A 13,960-nucleotide genomic window follows, 5' to 3' on the forward strand; every position below is an offset into this window, starting at 1 on the left:
CCAGTAAGTACAATGCAACTATTCCAAAATCTGAAAAAATGCAAAGTCCATGCATTTCAGATAAGGGATACTCAACTTGTACCACTGGAGGGGTTGACGGGGGGACCAGGAGCTAAAATCTTTTAACTGAAGTCTAATTTGGCAGTCCGGAAGTGACTTCGAAGAACAAGGGGTCTAAATCTAAAGACACGAGGATAGAGGCTGAGAGGGAGACAGAGGGGTGAAGAGAATGGTCGCGGAGCAGAAGGTGAGGAAGAGACCACCCACCCGATTAACCACTAGGCTCCCTAGACAAGACAACTACGCCCGAAAAAGCTGTAAGAGAAGCAATGTCCTCAGAGGAGACGCAGGTTTCAGAGGGAGGGAGATAAAAGGGACCATTTCAACCTATTCTCTAAATATAGGTTTGCTGGTTTCCAAAGAGCACAGTGAGAAGGTTTCGGGTGAAGAAGGGCAGGAGATGGAATAAACTCAGAAAAGTACATCGTAATGAAGAGTGGGAGATAGGAATCAATCCAGGCTGGGTGCAGTGGCTCACGCCTGTAATCCCAACACTTCGGGAGGCCGAGGCAGGTGGATCACTTGAGGCCAGGAGTTCAAAACCAGCCTGGAAAACATGGTGAAACCCTATGTCTACTAAAAATATAAAAGCTAGCCAGGCCTGGTGGTACATGCCTGTAATCCCAGCTACTTGGGAGGCTGAGGCAGAAGAATCACTTGAACTCGAGAGGTGGAGGTTGCAGTGAGCTGAGATGGTGCCACTACACTCCAGCCTGGGTGACAGAGTGAGACCCTGTCTCAAAAAAAAAAAAAAAAAAAAATCAATGCAGAGTCTAATACTTCTTGGGGGAATCAGTATAAGTGAAAATAAAGGCATATTAGGAGTTCTGTATGTCTATGTGGCTTAATCACAGTATAATAATTATGGAATTATAAACACATCGATCCCACTTCTCAATCCATGAGAAATGAGGCTTTGGGCTTTCCTGAGGTATTTTTGTATCCTTTGCTTTATTGAATTCTCTCAACACCTACAAGAATTAAAAACATTACACCAAGGAGGACATAGACAAGACTGAAGGCACAGCCAACTTATGATCTTGGCACCAGACACTATTAGACTAGGATTCCAGACCTGGGCATGTAATGGGCTGCCTCCAACAACCGTGACAAAGCCTCCTGCAGGAAACAGCTCATTTGTCCCCACAAAGGGTGACATCGGAGTGACACACAGGCCAGCATGTCCTGGTGGCTTTCCCCTAAGATCCATGGTCAAGCCACGTGGCATCCAATCCATGGGATCACCACCACCACTTGTCTTCAAGGTCATTAAAATCCCATGCACACTTGAGTTTCAGACAGAGCTCCTCCTGTGAGGTCTGTATCTCCTCTCTCACTACATCGTGCAAGTCTTTTTGCAGCCTGCAAAATAAGAAGTACTGAAGTTTAGAAGCAGTGAAGAAGTTTAGAAGTAATTTTTTTTTTAATTTTTAAGGTTCAGGGGAACACGTACAGGTTTGTTACGTGGGTCTATTGTGTGGTATGAAGTTTGGTGTGTGAATGATCCCATCACCCAGGTAGTGAATATAGCACCTGAAAGTAGTTTAACCCTTGCCTCCTTCCCACTCTCCTCCCTCTAGTAGTCCCCAGTGGCTCGTCAACAAATATGTGTATATATGTATATGTACACACATATACACACACATATACATACACACATACACACACATATACATATTTTTTGAGACAGTGTCACTTTGTCACCCAGGCTGGAGTGCAATGGCGTGATCTCGGCTCACTGCACCCTCCACCTCCTGGGCTTAAGTGATTCTCCTGCCTTAGCCTCCTGAATAGCTGGGATTACAGGCGAATACCACCACGCCCGGCTAATTTTTGTATTTTTAGTAGAGATGGGGTTTCACCATGTTGGCCAGGCTGGTCTCGAACTCCTGACCTCAGGTGATCTGCCCACCTCGGCCTCCCAAAGTGCTGGAATTAGAGGCGTGAGCCACCATGCCTGGCCTACTGTCACCATCTTTAAATCCACATGTACTGATTGTTTAGCTCCAACTTATGAGAACATGTGGTATGAGGTTTTCTGTTCCTGCATTAGTTCACTTAGGCTAATGGCCCCCAGCTGCATCCATGTTGCCACAAAGGACATGGTTTCATTCCTTTTTAGGGCAGTGTAGTGCTCCATGGTGTATATGGACCACATGCATGTGTGTGTTCCTTGCAGCACTGTTCACAATAGCACTGACATGGAACCAACCTAGGTGCTCATCAACAGCAGACTGGATGGAAGCAGTAAAGTACAGGCAGGGTGCAGTGTAAAGTGGCAAACTGATATAAAGCAAAATAAAGGTTTAGGCAAAAGTAATTGCCATTTTTGCCATTAAAAGTAATGGCGGCCAGGCACTGTGGCTCACACCTGTAATCCCAGCACTTCGGGAGGCTGAGGCGGGCGAATTACCTGAGGTTGGGAGTTCTAGACCAGCCTGACCAACATGGAGAAACCCCATCTCTATTAAAAATACAAAGTTAGCCAGGCATGGTGGCACGTGCCTGTAATCCCAGCTACTCGGGAAGCTGAGGCAAGAGAATCACTTGAACCCAGGCGGCGGAGGTTGCGGTGAGCCGAGATCACGCCATTGCACTCCTGCGTGGGCAACAAGAGTGAAACTCCGTCTCAAAAAAAAAAAAGTAATGGCAAAAACCATTACTTTAAAACCACTGCATTAAAAGTAATAGCAAACACAATTACTTTGGCACCAACCTACAGAAAGACTAACAAATGAAGGGTAATTTTGTTTACCCTTCGACTGGGACCTCCCACCACCCTAGCCTTACCCACAGATGTCAGGGAGAAGATTTGATGGCACAGGAACCCCTTTCCATAGAGAAAAGGCACAACCACAAAGGTAGAGGATGAGAAAACCATGGTGCAGATGACACAAGGGACCTTATGGGCAGGCCAGGATAACTCAGGCCATTGTCACTGTGTATGAATAAATCCAAGTACTACTTCTCATTAATCTGCATCTAGCAATTTTTGAAAAATAAAATCTGAGCGTTCTACAAGAGGAGGCGAGGGTCTGGGTACCCAGTCAGAAGCCCCTTCTGCACACATGCATGACAGACAGAAGAGAAGCTTCATCTTTAATGGTTGCTGTCCCAGAACCCTTTTTAAAACGCACCACTGAAGTGTGAAGTTGGCAACATCAAATCTTAAATCTAAAAAGGTGCAGATCGTGACTCAATTCCTAAAGTAGGCAAGGTTCCTTGGCATCTGGGATGACTTCTGCTGAAATGTACCTGGTAACAGCTGTTAACTACTTACCTTTCTCCATGCTCCAACTTTTTTTTTTTTTTTTTTTTTGAGACAGGGTCTTGCTCTGTTACCCAGGCTGGAGTGCATGATCATAGCTCACTGCAGCCTCGAACTCCTGGGTTCAGGCAATCTTCCCACCTAAGCCTCCCAAGCTGCTGGGACCACAGGTGTGTGCCACCATGCCAAGCTAATTTTTTTTTAATTTTTGTAGAGACAGGATCTCCCTATGTTGCCCATGCTGGTCTTGAACTCCTGGCCTCAAGTGATCCTCCTGCCTTGGCCTCTCAAAGTGCTGGAATTATAGGCATGAACAACTGCAGCCAACCTGCTTACCTTTCTGATTTCCTCTCAGAATACTGAATGGGGTGGAAAGTGTTCTAATTAAATGCTCTTCTCTCAATGCCTCAAAGGGGCAACATAAAGCTTGGTGCAACCTCAGGGCCTTTGCACATGCTACTGAAACATCCTTAGTACATTCCACCCTTCATCTCTAGTCACCTCTCATGTTCCCTTCATGATATAGGGACTCCTCCTTCCAGCCTCCTTGGGACTCAGGATCAATGGTACCACCTCAGGCAAGCCCCTTGCTATTCTGGCCACCCTCCTGTCTTATCTCAACCCAGAGTTTCTTTCACAGCATTCATGACAACAGAGATTGCTTTTATGTCTCAGACCTGTTATCTCCTGGAGGAGAACTCAAGACTCTCAAGGACAAGGCTCTTGTCCATTTGTTTCCCTGCTGTCTACCATGCCATGGTGCTTGGCCCAGAGTCGGTATTGAAAAAGAAGCCACGAGTTAATGGCTATGGAGTGACATGTAGAGTAGGTACAAGAATGATAAACAGAAGCCGGCTCTCAAAATACCCAAAAGTCTCCAGGACTGCACCATCCAGTAGGGTAATCATTAGCCACATGTGCCTGTTAAGATTTCATTAGGAGGTTGATGCAAAAGTAATTGCCATTTTTGCCATTAAAAGTGATGGCAAAAACCATTACTTTAAAACCACTGCATTAAAAGTAATAGCAAACACCAAAATTACTTTGCACCAACCTAATAAAATTAAAAATTTATATTTATATTAGAATAGGCTGGTAGCCAGGAGCAGTAGCTCATGCCTGTAATCACAGCACTTTGGGAGTCAGGCCAACATGGTGAAACCCCGTGTCTACTAAAAATACAAAAAAAAAAAAAAGAAAATTAGCCAGACATAGTGGCATGCACCTGTAGTCCCAGCTACTGGGGAGGCTGAGCCAAGAGAATCACTTGAACCAGGACGGGGAGGTTGTAGTGAGCTGAGATTGCACCACTGTACTCCAGCCTGGGTGACAGAGCAAGACTCCATCTCAAAAAAAAGAAAAGAAAAAACAGTCCGGACGTGGTGGCTCATGCCTGTAATCCCAGCACTTTGAGAGGCCGAGGTGGGTGGATCACCTGAGGTCAGGAGTTCAAGACCAGCCTGGCCACTATGGTGAAACCCCCATCTCTATAAAAATACAAAAATTAGCTGGGCATGGTGGTGGGTGCCTGTAGCTCCAGCTACTCGGGAGGCTGAGGCAGGAAAATTGTTTCAACCCGGGAGGTGGAGGTTGCAGTGAATCAAGATGACACCACTGCACTCTAGCCTGGGTGACAGAGTGAGACACTGTCTCAAAAAAGGAGAAAGAAAGGAAACAAAACTACTAATTCAGTTCCCAGTCACACTAACCATGTTTCAAGTGCCCAATGATGAGATGCCACTAGTGGCTACACAGCAGGTGCACAGCACAGATAGAGATCACTCCCACCCTTACTGGAAGTTCCGTTGGCCAGCACTGCCCGAGGAAGCCGAGTGCAATGGAAACCTGACGCGTGCTCTAGAAGCCTAGTCAATCTAGCCTTGTCCCTGTAGGTTCTTCCCTGTGGAAAAGTCAGTGAGGATTACCCGAGTTTCTGCAGCCTGCATGTCGACTTTCTCAAAGCCTTACATAGCATCTTGACACCATCAGGATCCAATTCATTGCCTAGAAGGTTCAGATTGACCAGGCTCTTACTGCTGCTGAGAACAGAGAAGAGATGCTGGCAGCAAGCAGTTGTCAGATTGCATTTCGCCAACCTAGGGGCGGGCGGGAAGAAAGCACAACAGATAGTCCTCTGAGACTGGGAAGTTAGAAAAGAGATACCATATCTGCAGGAACAAACTATTACTAAGGCAGACTGACTACTTAAGGGTGGAGCACTTGGCCGGGCACGGTGGCTCATGCCTGTAATCCCAGCACTTTGGGAGGCCGAGGTGGGTGGATCGTGAGATTAAGAGAGACCATCCTGGGCAACATGGTGAAACCCCATTTCTAAACAAATTTACAAGGAAAAAAAACCCCATCAACAAATGGGCAAAAGATATGAACAGACACTTCTCAAAAGAAGACATTTATGTAGCCAAAAAACACACGAAAAAATGCTTATCTCTGGCCATCAGAGAAATGCAAATCAAAACCACAGTGTGATACCATCTCACACCAGTTAGAATGGCAATCATTAAAAAGTCAGGAAACAACAGGTGCTGGAGAGGATGTGGAGAAATAGGAACACTTTTACACTGTTGGTGGGACTGTAAACTAGTTCAACCACTGTGGAAGTCAGTGTGGCGATTCCTCAGGGATCTAGAACTAGAAATACCATTTGACCCAGCCATCCCATTACTGGGTATATACCCAAAGGATTATAAATCATGCTGCTATAAAGACACATGCACACGTATGTTTACTGCGGCACTATTCACAATTTCAAAGACTTGGAACCAAGCCAAATGTCCAACAATGATAGACTGGATTAAGAAAACGTGGCACATATACACCATGGAATACTATGTAGCCATAAAAAATGATGAGTTCATGTACTTTGTTAGAGACATGGATGAAGCTGGAAACCATCATTCTCAGCAAACTGTCGCCAGGGACAAAAAACCAAACACTGCACGTTCTCACTCATAGGTGGGAATTCAACAATGAGAACACTTGGACACAGGAAGGGGAACATCACACTCCGGGGCCTGTCGTGGGGTGGGGGGAGTGATAGCATTAGGAGATATACCTAATGTTAAATGACAAGTTAATGGGTGCAGCACACCAACATGGCACATGTATATATATGTAACCTGCACGTTGTATACATGTACCCTAGAACTTATAATAAAAAAAATACAAAAATTAGCCAGGCGTGTTGGCATGCATCTGTAGTTCCAGCTACTCGGGAGGCTGAGGCAGGAGAATCGCTTGAACCTGGGAGGCGGAGGTTGCAGTGAGCCGAGATCACACCACTGCACTCCAGCCTGGCGACAGCAAGATTCTGTCTCAAAAAGAAAAAAAGAAAAAAAAAAAAGGGCTAAGCGCAATGGTTCACACCTATAATCCCAGCACTTTGGGAGGCTGAGGTGGGTGGATCACAAGGTCAGGAGTTCAACACCAGCATGGACAAGATGGTGAAACCCTGTCTCTACTATAAAAAATACAAAAATTAGCCAGGCATGGTGGTGGGCGTCTGTAATCGCAGCTGCTCAGGAGGCTGAGGCAGAGAATTGCTTGAGCCCGCGGGGTGGAAGTTGCAGTGAGTCGAGATTGCGCCACTGCACTCCAGCCTGGGTGACAGAGTGAGACTCCATCTCAAAAAAAAAAAAAAAAAAAAAAGAGTGGAGTACTTACTCCATGCCGGGCACTTTTTAAATACTGACACATAACTCATCTAACCCATCTATCAATCAAAGGTACATACTATTTTAAACTATTTGATGGTGGAGGAAACAAAAACTTAACCTGCCAGAATGTGAAACAAACCATTTTAGTATACAAGGGATATGAGTTTATCAGATCTTTGAAAGAACTGAAATAGCACTATTATTCCTTATTTACACTTTTTTCCATCTTATTTCTAAATTCAACAATACAAAATTTGAACATTGTGTTGGTTATCTACTAGAAACACAAAGAAAAGTGAGAAAGTACATTAGATCAGTTTAACACGTCAGAGATCTCCACCTGAGTTCATAAATAACTATTACACGCTGGCCAGGCACAGTGGCTCATGTCAGTAACCCCAACACTTTGGGAGACTGAGGCAGGCAGATCACTTGAGCTTAGGAGTTTGAGACCAGCCTGGGCAACATGGTGAAACCTCATTTCTATAATAAATACAAAAAAATAGGTGGGTGTGGTAGCATGCACCTGTTGTCCCAGCTACTCAGGAGGCTGAGGAGGTAGGATTGCTTGAGCCCAGGAGGCAGAGGTTGCACTGAGCTGAGATCGCACCACTGCACTCCAGCCTGGGTGACAGAGTGAGACCCCATCAAAAACAAACAAACAAAAAACCGTAAAGCCCTTCTCTTAGAAAGAAAAAAGTCAGAGTAAGTCTCTCTCTTAAGGAAATAGTTCAGTAAGTTGCTTCATTAACTGATTTTTTTGAAGATGAACTTGATTCAGAATGCATTTATGCCAAACTATCTTAAATTTGGCACTGCAGATAACATTAACCTATTCACGTTTCTTTCAGGCCTATGAGAAAACAAGTCTAGTTTGTGTTTAAACCAATAATTTAATTTGTGGTGTCTATATCGTAGATTTAACAATCTCTGAATAGAGGTTTGAGGTGGCTGGTAAACCCCAACAATGCTGGAGGTGGTTTACAATTTGATTCAGTTCATTTGATACTAACAAATCCTAACAAACACCGTTTCTGAAAACATCACTGAGCTATTGTATTAACGAACCCTGGAACCATTCCCTACATGAGAAATTGCTATCATTTAAGCCACATTTAGCAAAAAATCCTACATTTCAGAGCAACTCATCTTAGTCTGCTGAGTACACATTGCATGATAGTTAACAACAGTGAAGATTCACAGTGGGGAGCAGGCTGCATCCCCACCGCCCCCCCACCCCCACCCCAGCACCTGGCACCCACCATGGGCAGATTGGGAGAGACAATATTTACAATGTGCCAAAGATGGTGGTAACAAGAGTAAAACATTTCTCTAAACGTGAAAAACTTCAAGCTTATCATTCTAGCAGGAGAGCTTTTGTTGTTGTTCTTTTTGCTTTTTTGAGATGGAGTTTCGCTCTTGTCTCCCAGGCTGGAGTGCAATGGCACGATCTCAGCTCACTGCAACCTCTACCTCCCGGATTCGAGCAATTCTCCTGCCTCAGCCTCCTGAGTAGCTGGGACTACAGATGCCCACCTATACACCCGGCTAATTTTCGTATTTTTAGTAGAGACGGGGTTTCCCCATGTTGGCCAGGCTGGTCTTGAACTCCTGACCTCAGGTGATCTGCCCGACTCAACCTCCCCAAATGCTGGGATTACAGGTGTGAGCCACTGCTCCCAGCTAATTTTTGTATTTTTAGTAGAGATGGGGTTTCCCTATGTTGGTCAGGCTGCTCTTGAACTCCTGACCTCAGGTGATCCGCCCACCTTGGCCTCCCAAAGTGCTGGGATTACAGGCGTGAGCCACCATACCCGGCCGAGATTTCTTAGAGGAGGACTTGTCCTTACTTTGCCTCATTTTCTAACCCCTGATGGGATCCAATCATTATATCTCCCCACCCGCAAGAGTAGAGAAGGGAGACTCTGCAAGGAGAACAGCATCAACTCACCCAAGTGTGTGCAACGCACGATGTGAAGGTTTCAGAGCCTCACACAGTAGCTTCACTCCATCATCCTGAAGATCATTTTCTCCCAAATCCAAGATTTTCACATTATGATTATGCCTGAGGGCATTAGCCAGCTCTCGACAGCCCTCTCTTGTGAAAGAACAACCTGACAAACTGCAAAATAAAAACATACAAAAGGGGGGAAGTAATTGCGTCCCGAAACTATGCTGTGTTTACACCTGCCCATCTCACTTCCAAGGAGAGGAGACACCCTGAAGCCAGAGTTCTGTCCCAAGCCTCGGATGAGGAGGGTGTGAGTCAGGAGGGCTGAGACACCTCCAGGTGCTCTATTTACCTGAGATAGAAAGCTGAGGGCACAGCAGCACAGCCCTCTCCCTCCCACGCCCTCCGCAGGTGCATGAACGTGAAAGGGCCTCTCTGTGGTGGTTACCCCCCAGCACCCAGAGTTGGCTTGGTTATCACAGTGCACGATTCTCAGCCTTTGAGCTCGACGGTTGAGCTGAAGATACCAGGATTCTCCCATAATGGCAGGTCTGAATTTCCCAGAATAAATTACTATACCGTAATAAGTTCAAAATAGTTAATCCAGGTGACTATTTGGAGAAAATATGGGATGAGACGGGGAGGGATGAGGAGAGAAGGGACAAGGAAGACAGGAGGGGAGAGAGGAACATTGGAAGGTGATACCCTTATGCGGAGAAGGCACATAGCAATCCAAAATCCTTAAGCCCTCGGCCTGCCAAAAAAAGGTTTGGCCTGGCATGGTGACTCACGCCTATAATCCCAGCACTTTGGGAGTCCGAGGCGGGTGGATCACAAGGTCAGGTGTTCAAGACCAGCCTGCCCAACATGGTGAAGCCCCATCTCCACTAAAAATACAAAAATTATCTAGGCATGGTGGCGGGTGCCTGTAATCCCAGCTACTCGGGAGGCAGAGGTTGCAGTGAGCCAAGATCACACCATTGTACTCCAGCCTGGGTAACAGAGCAAGAGTCCGTCTCAAAAAAAAAAAAAAAAAAAATTTGACTATGTGAAAAATGTCCTTGTGGCTAACCCATCAAAGGCCAAGTGTAAGAGAACTGCCAGCCTGATAAATGACACATGCAAATCAGACCAAAGACAGGCAGATTTCCCTAGAGTTTAGACATGGTGGTCAAAGGGTACAAAAATCTCAACAGGAATATAATTGTTAGCTTTTTTTTTTTTTTTTTTTTTTTTGAGATCTATTCCATGGCATGGCAAATGTACTTAATAGAACATTGTACCTTTCAAAATTGCTAACACAATAAATTTCAAATATCGTCACCACAAAAAAAATGTTAATTATTGGAGGTGATGGACACGTTATCTTAATTATTCGACACTATTCACAATCATAACAGTTTGTACCTCCAAAACATATACAGATGATAAATTTACAATAAAAAGATAAAGTTTTAAAAACAAGAAAGAATTCCCTACAAGTGACTAGGGGAAAAACAAAATGTAATAGGTTAAAAAAAAAAATCAGCAGCAAATGGTATCAACAGGTTTTACCTGGAAGTTTATATCAATGGTTGTCAGCATTTGAAAACATACTCAACTTCATTCTTGTAAATGCAGATACAAATATAAAACTACTTTGTGTTTACAAAGGAAGAGATACGATCCACGGGATGGGCCTCAAAATAATCTTAGAGGGAGAAATTAGTTCAACCACTGTGGAAGACAGTGTGACAATTCCTCAAGAATCTAGAACCAGGCCGGGCACGGTGGCTCACGCCTGTAATCCCAGCACTTTGGGAGGCCGAGACGGGCGGATCGTGAGGTCAGGAGATTGAGACCATCCTGGCTAACATGGTGAAACCCCGTCTCTACTGAAAAAAAAAAAAAAATTAGTCAGGCGTGGTGGTGGGTGTCTGTAGTCCCAGCTACTAGGGAGGCTGAGGCAGGAGAATGGCGTGAACCCAGGAGGCGGAGCTTGCAGTGAGCTGAGATCACACCACTACCACTGCACTCCAGCCTGAGCGACAGAACGAGACTCCATCTCAAAAAAAAAAAAAAAAAAGAAAGAAAATTCTAGAACCAGAAATCCCATTTGACCCAGCAATCCCATTACTGAGTGTTGGTGAAGCTTTAGATGAAAGGAGATAGGCCATAAATCAATAATTGTTGAAGTTCGAACATAGATTGCAATATATGCTCTTCTCTCTACTATTAAAGTTTCAAAATCCCCTGGAAGAATAACAAATCCCTTGACCCACCAGGCACAGTGGCTCACGTCTTGGTATATGCTAGACTGCACATAACCAGCACTCAGTAAAAACTCCGGGCTCAGGGTCTCTAATGGGCTGCCCTGGTAGACCACACTTGGCATGACTGCCACAGCTGATGGCTGGAGGAATTGTGTGTCCTGTGTGATGTTGGAGATCAAGCTTGGAGTCTTAAGGAAAAGACAAGCACTCAGACAAAGGATTTCTCAGCAAAGCAAATTTACTTCTGCGCAGAGGGGTGCTTCTCTTTGGCCCATCACCATGAGAACACATAGAACAAAGGAGAATGAAAGTTTTTATCCCTGATGCAAATCCTGACCCTGTGCCCTTTCCCCATTGGCTGGGGTTGGACCGCACAATCTCAACTAGACCTGATTGGCTAAATGTTTGAACTTTTTCTTAGATAATGTGGGCACTTAAGGGAGAGTAAGGGAGAGATGGGAGAGGGGGAAAAGTCGTCTGCGATGAGCTGGAGAGCTAGTTTTCTTCCCAAATAAGGAAAGGAAGGTGAGCTAATACTGATAAGCCACTGGTGCTGTTAGCATGCCTAGGCACGTAGTAAAGGCAGAAAGAGAAGGAAAGGGAAAGGGAGAGGTACTGTGGATTAAAGAATAAAGGATTGATCAGGCTATCTGAAGAGAAACCTTGTCATATCCCACATGTGATTGCCCAGGGAGAGGGCTCCCGGGAGCTTATGTCTGGTTTCCTCTGGACTCTGTTCCAAGCCCCTTTCCCTTTGCTGATCTGCCTTGTGTCCTTTCACCCTGATGAAGTGTAGCTGTGAATACGACTATGGGCTGGATCCCGAGTCCTCCCAGTGAAACATCAAACCCGGGGGCTGGTCTCGAGGTCCCCCAGACACACACACATTCAGTCCTCCCACTTTCCCCATCCCACACCCCCGACAAAACCAGAAGCTCCTCTATGGCAAAGAGCTTGTCCATGCCTCACTCAAACCCCATCAGGAACTCAGTCGTTGGTGGGTCAATTCCCATCGCTCTCCTCCATCCGCTAACTCAGAGGGAGCCAAGAAAACTTACTTCAGGCTCTGCAGGTTACAATCTGGGTGACCCAAGGCCTCACACAGGAACTTGACTCCTTCGTCTCGCAGGCTGTTCTTGCTCAGATTCAGGTGCATCAGGCTTCTGTTCTGCAGGAGAGCATCTGACAAGTGCTCGCAAGCGGGTGCTCCCAGCTGGCAAAACCAGAGCCTGCAGGGTGAGAGCCACAGAGATGGACACACAGGGAAGCAGCCCAGACCCAGGCTCCCGGGACAGAGCCTCAGGTCCCCTCTGAGTCTATACATGCAGCAGCTCCCTGGATGACATGGTCTTTTTAGCTGGACACCGACCCAGGCTATGCCAGTATCTTGCATACCATAACCCTCCCTTGGTCCAGATTTCTACAGTGAGCACACCAAGTTTGTGGTTCTCATTAGTGATTGGTTTAGGAAAAAATAGAGGAAAAAAACTTTCAAGGCTCCGAGGCTCTGGAGCCAGTTGGGCGTGGGTCCAAATGGGCTTGTCTGTCAGCAGCTGGGAGACCCTCAACAAGCTCCTGCATTCCTTTCCAGCCTTCATTGCCTTCCATTGGAAAGTGCAGTAGGATGGTCTGGCAGAGAGCTGCCAGTGAGCCCATGAGCAGTGCATGTGCTTGGGACGGCACTTGGCAAACAGGCAGTGTGCAGGTTATAGAAGATTATTATATCACAAATAGAGATGGCATATATTAGATATGCACGTATTACATAATATGTGTTAACATATGTTTTATGAAATATGTAGTTATATAATAGTATATCATTAATGTATTAAATATTAACTATATATTACATACATATATTGCATAATACATATATCAATGTAAATATATAATGAAATATATGTTACAATTATACGTGTATATATGTATAATTACAATTACATTATAAATTATTACTTAATAATTTGTTATAATATATAAATAACTAATAATTAGTTGTAATTATATAATTACAATTATAATGGTTAAAATTACAGCATATATGTACATGATGTTACAATGTATAGAATTATAACAGTTATAATTATACTAATTATTAGGGCTGTAATAGAGTTGTAATAATATATTAGGGTTATAATACTAATTATAATTAGTTATAATGGTGTTACAATTCTATGCATTGTATCATGATCATACACATATAATTATACACATATGAGTAACTCATATTATATGTATGAATCACCTATCAATAATCCCATTCTTGGAGACTCAGTGCTGAATGAGCAGTGGCCCTCTGCTCCTTTGCCAGTTCAGAGTCCATGGTTCTCCAGGATAATCAACTTGGTGACACCTAAAGGCCCTTGGCCTTTTCTGTGCTTTTTATACTCACCTGACAATTGTCTAGTCTCAGAAAACCCACCTTTCCCTCTATTCCACACCTGCACCAGAGCAGCACGATGTAGCTAGAGAAGAAGAGACCTAAAGAATCTCTTCGTGCGTCCACCACTGTACGGGGTCTCTCATTCCCACAAGGCAATCCTCTAGATTCCCACAGTCCTGCCTACAACTGCTCACATAACATCTCTGAATGGCATCTCAAGCTCCTATATCCCCAACCCAAACTCTTCTTACCCAGACCCTGCTCTGCCCCCAATCTTCCCTGAGTTGGAGAATGGCCCCACCCTTTACCTAGCTGCCAACCTCACCCTCTGGGAGGTGTTCTTGGTACCCTCCCTCCTAAACCACCGCGAAT

At 44.9% G+C, this 13,960-nt stretch overlaps 1 protein-coding gene across 2 annotated transcripts in view; it reads right to left on the reverse strand.

Moving 5' to 3' along the window:
* Nucleotides 1-1,000: 1,000 nt before the first annotated feature.
* NLRP13 (NLR family pyrin domain containing 13) overlaps nt 1,001-13,960 on the reverse strand; it is a 42,861-nt gene continuing 29,901 nt past the window's right edge. The window contains exons 9-12 of one of the 2 annotated variants that reach the window (XM_002829818.4): nt 12,264-12,434; nt 8,954-9,124; nt 5,297-5,424; nt 1,001-1,422 (exon numbers count right to left, since the gene is read on the reverse strand). In XM_002829818.4, the coding sequence (XP_002829864.4) occupies nt 1,397-1,422; nt 5,297-5,424; nt 8,954-9,124; nt 12,264-12,434 (496 nt within the window). In that variant the 3' untranslated portion in view covers nt 1,001-1,396. Of the gene's footprint in view, nt 1,423-5,249; nt 5,425-8,953; nt 9,125-12,263; nt 12,435-13,960 lie in introns of those variants that run through there. The other variant, XM_009233159.4, reaches the window with a different exon arrangement.

Source organism: Pongo abelii, chromosome 20, assembly GCF_028885655.2.
Source record: "Pongo abelii isolate AG06213 chromosome 20, NHGRI_mPonAbe1-v2.0_pri, whole genome shotgun sequence".
In the NCBI taxonomy this organism is placed as follows: domain Eukaryota; kingdom Metazoa; phylum Chordata; class Mammalia; order Primates; family Hominidae; genus Pongo; species Pongo abelii.